General features: G+C 45.6%; 1 protein-coding gene across 2 annotated transcripts in view; it reads left to right on the top strand.

Moving 5' to 3' along the window:
• The window catches only part of Casc3 (CASC3 exon junction complex subunit), a 20,096-nt gene extending 10,889 nt beyond the window's left edge, over positions 1-9,207 (top strand). Inside the window, exons 6-14 of one of the 2 annotated variants that reach the window (XM_052194893.1) lie at positions 597-773; positions 932-1,614; positions 2,972-3,036; positions 4,001-4,115; positions 4,306-4,404; positions 4,624-4,841; positions 6,727-6,849; positions 6,941-7,004; positions 7,631-9,207. In XM_052194893.1, the coding sequence (XP_052050853.1) occupies positions 597-773; positions 932-1,614; positions 2,972-3,036; positions 4,001-4,115; positions 4,306-4,404; positions 4,624-4,841; positions 6,727-6,849; positions 6,941-6,964 (1,504 nt within the window). In that variant the 3' untranslated portion in view covers positions 6,965-7,004; positions 7,631-9,207. Of the gene's footprint in view, positions 1-596; positions 774-931; positions 1,615-2,971; positions 3,037-4,000; positions 4,116-4,305; positions 4,405-4,623; positions 4,842-5,484; positions 5,654-6,726; positions 6,850-6,940; positions 7,005-7,630 lie in introns of those variants that run through there. The other variant, XR_007979753.1, reaches the window with a different exon arrangement.
• The last annotated feature ends 1,893 nt before the right edge of the window (positions 9,208-11,100 follow it).

Raw genomic sequence — 11,100 nt, 5'->3', positions numbered from 1 at the left:
CTAGTCCAGGGTGGTTGTGAGCTTGAGGCCAGTTTGACTACCTAATGAGACCCAGTCTCACAGAGCAAAAGAAGGTGGGTGTGGTAGTGTGCAGATCAATCCCAGCTCTCAGGATGAAGAGGCAGGAGGAATCTCAGAGAGGTGAGATCCAGGCCAGCCTAGCACATATAATAATTTTCAGGCCAGCCAGAGGTACATGGTAAGACTCTGTCTTTAAAAAAAAAGGCAGGATTCAGCCAGGCGTGGTGGCGAACACCTGTAATCCCAGCACTTGAGAGGCAGAGGCAGGCAGATTTCTGAGTTTGAGGCCAGCCTGGTCTACAGAGTGAGTTCCAGGACAGCCAGGACTCCACAGAGAAACCCTGTCTCGAAAAACAAAACAAAAAAAACAAAAAAGGGAAAGATTTGGTAACTATTGATAATAAGAGAGCTGGGATCCAGAATTAGAGCAGGTGTCCCTAGAGCCTTGGTCATTACACCTCTACCTCTTTAATCTGAACCTCCTGAGATAGGAAGCTTCTATAGGCTACATTTTGGTAGACAGATAATTTCTAAGTATTGATTGTCTCAAGACACCTCTGCTTGGTTTGGTCTAGACCCAAGGGACGGCAGCGAAAGCTGTGGAAAGATGAGGGCCGCTGGGAGCACGATCGGTTCCGTGAGGATGAACAGGCCCCAAAATCTCGCCAGGAGCTAATTGCACTTTATGGCTATGACATTCGGTCTGCTCACAATCCTGATGACATCAAACCCCGGAGAATTCGGAAACCTCGGTAAGAAAGTTAGGGAGCCTTTCTAATCTTTTGGGTGACTGACTTGGGATATGGACGTCTGTCTCCCTGACTGCTTCGTTGTTGTTATTGGTTGGTTTGTTGGTTGTGGAGGTCTCTCTCTCTCTTTTTTTTTTTTCTTAACAGTTTTATTGTTTCAGATTTGGAAGTTCCCCACAAAGAGATCCAAACTGGATTGGTGATCGATCAAGCAAATCCCATCGCCACCAGGGTCCTGGAGGCAACCTTCCACCTAGGACATTTATTAACAGGAATGCAGCAGGTACCGGCCGCATGTCTACATCCAGGAACTACTCACGATCTGGGGGCTTCAAAGAAGGCCGTACTAGTTTGAGGCCTGTGGAGGTTGGCGGGCAGCATGGTGGCCGGTCTGCTGAGACTCTTAAGCATGAAGCTCGTTACCGGTCACGGCGTCTGGAGCAGACTCCTATGAGGGATCCATCTCCAGAACCAGATGCTCCATTGCTTGGAAGTCCTGAGAAAGAAGAGGTAGCCTCAGAGACACCAGCTGTTGTACCTGACATCACACCACCAGCTCCTGACAGGCCCATTGAGAAGAAATCTTATTCCCGGGCAAGAAGGACCAGGACCAAGGTTGGGGATGCAGTCAAAGCTGCTGAGGAGATTCCTCCTCCATCTGAAGGGCTCACTTCAGCAGCCACAGTCCCAGAAACTACGCCTCCGGCTGCTAAGACTGGAAACTGGGAGGCTCCAGTAGATTCTACCACAGGTGGACTTGAGCAAGAGGTGGCACAACTAAATATAGCAGAGCAAAGTTGGAGTCCAGGACAGCCTTCATTCCTGCAGCCACGGGAACTTCGAGGTAGGCATTTCAGGCTGGAGACTAGATCTTACTATGTCACAGACTTACCTCTCAGGAATGCAGTGTGTGACAAACAGGGTAGATTCTTAGGTTTGTCTGTTTGTCTTCAGAGCAGTTTCTATGATCCCCGAGCCTGTCCAGCTGCTTATGCACACTGCTGACTGTCGGTGCTTAGCTCCTTAGTATTGGTGAATTTTCTCTTTGCACATGAAGTGATAAAAGATAGATAGCATCTTGAGACTGTCCTGGAACTCACTCTGTAGACCAGGCTGACCTTGAAATCAGAAATCCACCTGCCTCTGCCTCCCAGAGTGCTGGGATTACAGGCAAGCGCCACCACCGCCCACCTCTCTCTGACCTCTTTAAGCACATACACAGATACACACAAACAAATAAATAAACATTTAGGGTAATTTATTTACTTTTATGAATATGAATATTTTTGCCTACATGTATATTTGTGTACCACATATATGTCTGATGCTCTTATTGGCTAGAAGACAGGATAGAATTCCATGGAGCTAGAATTACCGGTGGTTATAAGCTGCCACCACCACATAGGTGCTAGGAAGCAAACCTGGTCCTTTGCAAGAGCTATGAGTGCTTTTAACCATTTAGCCATGTCTTAATTCTAAGTCATTTTCAACCATAGAGAATATAATCTCTTTTTCATATCTAGTGTTGATAGGGGACATTTGAGCCAGCATTTTTTTTTTTTTGATTTGTTTTTTTTTTTTTTTTCCGAGACAGGGTTTCTCTGTATAGCCGTGGCTGTCCTGGAACTCACTCTGTAGACCAGGCTGGCCTCGAACTCAGAAATCCGCCTGCCTCTGCCTCCCAAAGTGCTGGGATTACAGGCGTGCGCCACCACCGCCCGGCCCAGCATTTTTATAGTATGTTTAATAATATGCTACAGTCTCCCAAGGTTTCTATATAGGGAAATACCTTCTTTACTAGGAAAAAATTTGAATTTGAGTTTATTTGCAAGTCTTTTTTTTTTTAAGGGCTTTGTTGCTATAATAAAGATGTTCAAATGCTAGCTAGCATTAGCAGCAGATAGTTGAAAACATTTATTTTGTGTCCATGCATGCAGGTGTGTACACACACGTGCCTGAATAGATGTGTGTACACTACATGTGAGGGCCTTGGATCCCATAGAACTTGAGTTCAAGGCCAGCCTGGTCTACAGAGTGAGTTCCAGGATATCTGAAGGCTACACAGAGACTAACAAGTTAAGCACACACTTTTAAAGGATGAATCTTTGTTATCTTGATGATACCTTAGTTATCTTGATGATACCTTTGAATCCTGTTCACATTTATCTGTTCTCAACCAGTGACTTTTTGGTATTTTACAGGTATGCCTAACCACATCCATATGGGAGCAGGACCTCCACCTCAGTTTAACCGGATGGAAGAAATGGTACAAAAGTGGGAAGGAGGAGAACTGGGACTGTACACCTTGGTGGTAGAGAATACCTGATACGCTGATTTGGCCTCCAGTGCTGTCAAAAAAAAGGGGGGGGGGGTTGAGATAGAGTCTCACTGTGTAGCTCTGGCTGGCCTGGTGCTTCCTATGTAAACTAGGCAGCCTTGGACTCAAAAAGATCTGTCTGTCTCTGCCTCCCAACTGCAAGTACTAAAGATGTGCACCACCACGCCCAGACCTAAGTTAACATGACAATGCCATGACCAAAGCAACTTATAAAAGAAAGCACTTAGTTGGGTTTACAGTTTCGGAGGGCTAGAGGCCATGATGGCAGAGCAGAGACATGTCAGAGGGTATATCTGAGAGTAGATCTTGATCCAAAAGTAGGAGGCAGGGGTAGCACACCTAGAATGGCCCAGCCTTTTAAAACCACAGCGCCTACCCCAGTGACTACCTCCTAATCTTTCCCAAACAGTTCAGCTAACTGGGGACCGCAAATGCAGATCTGCATCATCCTCATTCAGGCTGCCATGTTTGCTCTCTGTTAAAGCCAAAATAATCTCTCTATTGTTAGAGATGCTCTCTTATCCTTTAACAAAGACTGGCCTAGAACTTTCTATAGCTCAGGTTAGCCTCATACTCATAGTCCTCCTGCTTTTGAGGCCCCCCACTCCCCGTTCTGAGATTGCAGGATTAGGCTGCCATGCCAGCTACTGTAAGTTCTTGATAGCAGTTTTCCCATTGATTACTCATGGGGTTTTGTTTTGTTTTCATTTGAACCTCAGAAGTGTAGAGTGTTTAGGTTCACATGCTGTTGTTTTTCAGTTTTTTCAGTTCATTTTATAAATACTTATTAAATACTGCCATGTAGTATTACATAAGTAGTACAACATAAAGCAGGTAGGAATTGATATGAGAATCACCCCTCTGGAGTCTTAATCAGATCTTTCTATTTCAGGGTGTCCAAAGTGGTCGAGCTAAACGTTATTCATCCCAGCGGCAGAGACCTGTGCCAGAGCCCCCTGCTCCTCCTGTGCATATCAGTATCATGGAGGGACATTACTATGATCCATGTGAGTCCTTTTTTAATTTTAAAGGGAATTAAGTGCCAAGCCTTCTGGCTACGCAGTGGTCACCTTACATTGTCTAATTGCTATTTTCTTCATATGAGAAACTTAGAACCTTAAAGGCCTGCAGGACAGAAAGAGTTGCTGTTGTGGTATGAAGGGTCAGGGTTTATAAGAATCTCCATATCTCTTACAGTGCAGTTCCAGGGACCAATCTATACCCATGGTGACAGCCCTGCCCCACTGCCCCCACAGGGCATGATTGTACAGCCAGAAATGCACCTTCCTCACCCAGGTATACTTGCACTCCTCTTGTGTGGTATAGTACGGAAAGATTTGTGTTAGGACTCTACAAACCCTGCATTTTCAATGCTGTCATGCTGTTGGATGCTGACTGCCCTGTCTGCTTATGCAGCCAACTCCGTTTTAAGCCCTGTTGTAAAGACTGCTATCTAGCCTGTTGTGCTTTGTGGTCCAAATTAAGCCATCTCAACATACTGTTTTTTTTTTCCAGGTTTACACCCACACCAGTCACCAGCACCTCTGCCCAATCCGGGTCTCTATCCACCACCAGTGTCCATGTCCCCAGGACAGCCACCACCCCAGCAGTTGCTTGCTCCTACCTACTTTTCTGCCCCGGGTGTCATGAATTTTGGTAACCCCAATTATCCTTATGCTCCGGGAGCACTGCCTCCTCCTCCTCCACCTCCTCATCTGTATCCTAACACACAGGTAAGATAACTATGTTTTCTAGGGTCACATCCTTTACATCACTCAGGGAAATAGAAATGTAAGGGAATGGTAAGGGAAAATAAAATGTTAAAGGAATTTTGTCAAAGCATTTCAATGTCTCTGATTCTCCTTCGTGGCACTAGAATGCCCCTTGGTGGTCAAGAACTGGAACTACAGCTTATGTAATGTCTTGTCATTGCTTATTTTCAGAATTGTTTCTTGGTTTTGGTTTTTGTTTTGACACAGAGTATCTTACTTGTAGCCCTCACTGTCCTGGAACTTGCTGTATAGACAAGGCTGGCCTCAAATTCACAGAGCTCCACCAGCCTGTGCCTCCTAAGTGCTGGGATTAAGGGCATGTACTACCAAGCATGACCCTGAAGCCCTGTTTGACTAGAATATATGATCCTCAGCCTCTTGACTCGGGATCCTTGGGGAGACCATGCTTGGCCTTCTTTTCAGTCTCTTACGGATCAGTGTCCTGCATTATATCCTGGGGTGTCCCCATGTGTTACTTATTCAACTGTGCTAAGGAGTGTGGTCTTCTGGTGGACAACAGAGCTTATCCCTTCCTTTCCTGAGTGCACTTAATACCCTCTAGCATCTAGAATGCAAAGACTGAACTCAGCCTTCCTGTTGACAGATAATGGAATGACTGCAGGGTTGGGCACTACAGGATGAAACCAGGGACTGCAGAGATGGCTCAGTGGTTACGAGCACTTGCTGCTTTTGCAGAAGACCCAGGTTCAGTCCTATCACCCACAGCAGGGAGGCAGCTCACACTGGCAGTAACTCCAGTGTGAGGGGATCTGGTAACTTTTTTGTAACCTCTTAGGGCACCAATATCCGCGCGCACAACGACACTGTCTTAGTTAAGCATTTCAATGTCTCTGATTCTCCTTCGTGGCACTAGACTGCCTCTTGGTGGTCATTCTATTGCCGTAAGACAAAACCAATGGTATGACCAAAAGCAACTTGGGGAGAAAAGGGTTATTATGCTTACTCTACTACGTCACTGTTTATTATTGAAGGAAGTCAGGCCAGGAACCTGGAGGCGGGAGCTGAGGCAAGGCCATGGAGGAGTGCTGCTCTCTGGCTTGCTCTTCAAGACTTGCTCAACTGGCTGCTTGCTTGCTTGCTTGTCTGTTTCTACAATCAGGAAACACTGTGACTGTGCAGTATTTGACAGAGGAAACACTGCTATTGGACAGCTGATTTTTTTTCAGATAGCACTTTCATTACACATGGTTCAAGAACATTCAAATAAGAACACAAAATCAGAAGTTAAAGATGGGTCTTTAAACATCATAGCCAGCAACGCCAGGTTTGCCAGTGATCTCTCCAATAGAAAACCACATCCACAATGTGGCCATTCGAGTAAGTCAGCACTGGGGCCTTCTCGAAGCTACAGACGAACTTGGCTGTGGTCTAAGGTAGGAGGAGCTCTGTCTCCCTGGACCACTGGCTCTTGTTCACTTTTTTTTTTAATATTTTATTTATTTTATATCTATGACAAGTACATTATTGCTGTCTTCACACCAGAAGAAGGCATTAGAACCCATTACAGATAGTTGTGAGCCACCATATGGTTGCTGGGAATTGAACTCAGGACCTCTAGAAGAGCAGTCAATGCTCTTAACCCCTGAGCCATCTCTCCAGTCCTTTTACTTTTTTTGAGACAGGGAGTCACTACACAGAGCAAGCAATCCACACCTTCCCCTCCCCTCCCCACCCCACCCCACCCACACCCCAGCCCAAAAAGTATTTTTTAAAAATGTATGTTCTTCAGTGCTTTTTGTTTCTGCAGTTAGCTAATGTTTTTCTGTTTTTCTCAATTTGGGTTAATACTTAACATTTTCCCTTCTCCTGACTGTCGTGTTCCTAGGCTCCATCACAGGTATATGGAGGGGTGACTTACTATAACCCTGCCCAGCAGCAGGTGCAGCCAAAGCCCTCGCCACCCCGGAGGACTCCCCAGCCCGTCTCCATCAAGCCCCCTCCACCTGAGGTACGGCTCCTCTATAGAAGTCTTTTTTTTTTTTTTTTGGTATGAAATCATGTTAACATGATCATCATGTTATCCAACTTTATTATTTCAGGTTGTAAGCAGGGGTTCCAGTTAATAAGAGTTTTTGAATATTTCAAGTATAACATCATGTGAAAGTAAGTACCCAATGTACTGTGACTCTCAGTCTAAGTTTAATGCTCACACTTAGGTGCTTACTAAAACCACCTCATTAATTCTATCATAGGGCACTTGTTTTAGGAATGCATTAGGCAGAATTGAAGAGAAGCCATTCCTACCTTCAGATTTTCACTTGGGAAACTGCAGAATGAAAATACAGGAGCCCCATGTAAACTAAATTAAGGAAAGAAAAAAATATGAGTTTAATTTGTTATAGCCAAAAAAGCCAATTGTAAAGAATTTTAGGAGAGAGTGGCTGTGTGGCTCCCCAGGGCTTTGAGGGAGTATGTGTTAGTTTAAGAGGTAAGGTCTCCCTCCCAGCCCAAGCCAGCCTCCCAACTTTCCCTCTTCCTGCTCTCACCTCCCGAGTGCTCAAATTACAGGTGTGGGCCACCACACCTGACTCTGGGATATTTTTATTGCTGTTGTTTTGTTTTGTGATCATTAAAGCACATTATTTAAAGCTTAGGGTGTAACATGTTCAAGGTCTTAGACCTGATCCTTGGCGCCAAATAAACCACATCATTTAGGAGTGGGCCTCTGAGAAGGCTTAGGTGGATTCAGGGGTCCACCTGACACAGTTCTTCTCTTTATCTCTCACTAGACCAGAAGAGGTGGAATCTCAGGAGAGAAGAGAGATACAGCTGGCTGTCTACTACTCAGAGGGCTTCAAAGATGTGGGGTGGCCCTGCCAGCAGACGGAGGATGAGGCCCTCTTTCTCTGAGGACACGTCTGCTGGAGAGAAGAAACGGTGGCTGCCTTCCATCTCACTCCTCACTTGAGCTGCCTGGACTCAGGGAGCAGAGACTGGACAGCCCAGGCTTCAGAAGCCTGCTTTTTATTTTCTCCCAGAAATTCAAGTGTCTTCTGCTCCCAAGGAAGAAGTCCTTCCTGCTTGTTTGTTTGAATGTTGATTTAAAAAAAAAAAAAAAGCCTGATTTACCCTTCTGAAGTTAATGTTTTTTTTTTAGTTTTTTCTCCTTTCCCCTGCTGTATCCTGACTTTACATGAAACAGGTTCATTTTAGTTTACTGGCCTTTCTGGGTTCCCTTTTGACTCCTCTCTTAACCCCACATAATTGAGAATGTTTCGACCAAGTGTAAAAATAGCTGGCCTTTTCCTTGTGATTGGTCTTTATTAGTCTCTTTAACATCTCTAACCCTGTGGAGGCTGTCTGCACACAGTACCCCACTGTAGAGGAGAGCTCAGAGTGGGTGAGTAGGAGCCCTTGTTTGGGGTGTAGGTTTTATAAATCTGAGCCTTCAACAGTACCTCTCTTCTGATGGGCTTCAGTGCTCCACTAAGGCAGAATCTCTGCTGCGGGGAGAGAGAGAGAACAAACTGGATGCTTTTGTGAGAAGGGAGGGTGAAGTGAGACCCTGGGCACTGTTACAGGAGTATGCTGCTGAGTCCTCAGGGCTGTCTTTGAGGTAAGTGGAATTAGTGAGCCCTGCTTCTTTTCTTTGTAGCCCTCCTGCTACATCCCCTTCCCAGTTGTGGACCAATGCATCTCTAGAGACAAATACTATCCAGCGTCTGTCTGCCTTGACTTTTGCAGTTCTTCTCCATGCCTTCCCTGCTACAAGTATTTTTAGATGCTATTACTGTACTTTCCCCAAATTCTGCTCCTATACTTGCAAACTGAAGGTCACAGTACCTAGACTTAAGTCCTAAGGAAGCAAGTCACCTCTGGGCAAAGGCTATCCCTCCTATCCGTTCTCTCATAGCACCTTACTACATCCCATTCCCCTGTGGGAATCTGTCACTGCAGCACTGTGCCTGCCAGAGTTCCTACAGCACCTGAGGGAGAAGGTGATGGCTGTCTCTCTCTAGTAATGTCACTGTTTTTCTTCTTCCCTCCTACAGCTGGCCTAACCACTCTTGAGTTGGGGTGGGGGGTAACCCTCAAGGAGGAGATAACTTAAGAGGTTCTTCCAGGGGTAGCTGGTGGTTGTGCCTTTTATAGGCTTCCCTTTGCCTTAAACCTGAAGATGTCTCCTCAAGCCTGTGGGCAGCATGCCCAGACTCCCAGACTAAGACACTGTGACAGTTGTCTGTTGGTCCACTGTGTTTAGTTGCAAAGATTTCACGTGTGTTGTTTTTTGTTACTGTTTTAAAGGGTGCACATTTGTGATCAGCATTGTGACTTGGAGATAATAAAATTTAGACTGTAGACTTGACTCTGTTGCCAATTATTGTTTGTCTTGATTTGGGAGGGAGGGAAGACTCTAATTTCACTACAGAATTACAGTCATAATTTGAGCCACACTGGTAAAATGGAAGATCAGAGAGGTGAGGAGCCCCCTTGAGGTCCAAAATTTGAAACCAACAGTTTCTTGTCCTTTGTGTGTGTTTGTGTGTGTTTGTGTTTGTTTGTTTTTCACACCAAAGGGTCATGTAGCTCAGGCTGACCTCTTGGCTCGCCGTTAGCTTAGGATGTTTCCCAGGTGCTAGGATTTCAAGCATGTACTGCCACATAACAGTTTTTGAGTTGTTTGCTTGTTCTATATGTTTATATTTGGTCTTTTGAGACCCTGTCTCACTGTGTGCCACTGTGCCCAGCTGTAAATAGCTATTTTGTATTGGAAAGTAAAGCCAGTGCTGACATAGCAAGCCCCACGTTCTAAAGGGCCCACCAGTCTACCTACCTTGAACTGGTAGGCCAAGGAAAACAAAGCCCTCCAACTGGTCTGTGCTGCCTTTTATCCGAGACTCTGGAATTCCAGTTTTGAATTAACTTTCTTTTTTAAAAAAAAAAAGATTTATTTATTATATGTAAGTACACTGTAGCTGTTTTCAGACACCCCAGAAGAAGGCATCAGATCTTATTACAGAAGGTTGTGAGCCACCATGTGGTTGCTGGGATTTGAACTCAGGACTTTCAGAAGAGCAGTCAGTGTTCCTAACCACTGAGCCATCTTTCCAGTCCCTTGAATTAACTTAACTTGGGTGGAAGTTTACAGTTATACAAAGGCCACTCGGTGTGGACGACCAGTGGGTATTGTGGGGCTGGGAACATTTGTTCTTTGTTCCTCAAAGCTTGGTGGTGTGGGAATGCCCACAAGTTGGGACATCTTCCCTCTGTCCCCCAAGGTGATGGATAACTAGACCTGGTCTCCCTGATTGTGCAAAGAATGTCAACCAACCCTGTGGGTAGGTTACTGGCAGGAGAAAAGAATGTTGGGGTGCCTTCTCACCCTTGACTCTTCCCCAGTCCTGCTGTTAGATCCCATTGCTCTCTCTGTTGCCCTGGTAACCAGCTCAGCAAGAAGAAACCCAAGCTCAGCAAAGCCCTCAGGTTTTTCCTCCCTCCCAGCCTGCTTCTCAGTGGGCAGAGATATGGGGGTTTAAGGGGCAGATAGATTACTGCCTTAGGTAGCCCTGTCCAATACCTATGTAGAAGCCCATGGGTTGGACTGGCTCAGTTAATAGCTTGTTGGCCTCCATTTCCACCCTGAAGAAATTGAATACCACCCTACCTTTCTCTTAGGTTTTCTCATGGTAATGTAGATGCCCTATCAGTTTACCCCCTGTGGGTGACTCAATACATCAAGGATTTGCAATTGCCAGATCTTACAGCTGCAGTTGACCTAGAGCAGTGATTTCCAACACTGGCTGTTTGAATCACCTGGGGAGCTTTCTAAACTAACAGAGACCTTGGGCCTGCCGCAGAGGATCCCATAATTGATCTAGGGTGTGACCCGGGCATCAGCTATTCTGAAAAGCTCCCATGTGGTTTCAATGTGTTGCCAGAAGGAAGCCACTGCTGTTCCAGGAGGACCACAACTTAATGCTTCCTTTACTTCTGATTCAAGGTCCTGAATATAGTGACTGCCACTTTCTGTAACTGGAAGAGTCTAGAGTCCTGTTCCCCAAGCTTTTAGTTTCTAGAATTCTCGAAGTCCCTTTTATTTCCAGCTCCCACACCCTTCACACTCCCCAATTTTTCACCCTTCCTAGCCGACAATCCCAAATCCTGCCCAGAGAGGAGGTTACCAAGGCAACCGGCTTAATCTGGTAACTGTGGCATGTGCAGAAAAGATGCCCTCCCCTCTTCTTAACTTGGTTCCTAA

This window comes from Apodemus sylvaticus, chromosome 10, assembly GCF_947179515.1.
Source record: "Apodemus sylvaticus chromosome 10, mApoSyl1.1, whole genome shotgun sequence".
Lineage (NCBI taxonomy): Eukaryota > Metazoa > Chordata > Mammalia > Rodentia > Muridae > Apodemus > Apodemus sylvaticus.
This window is presented reverse-complemented; position numbering and strand designations above follow the sequence as displayed.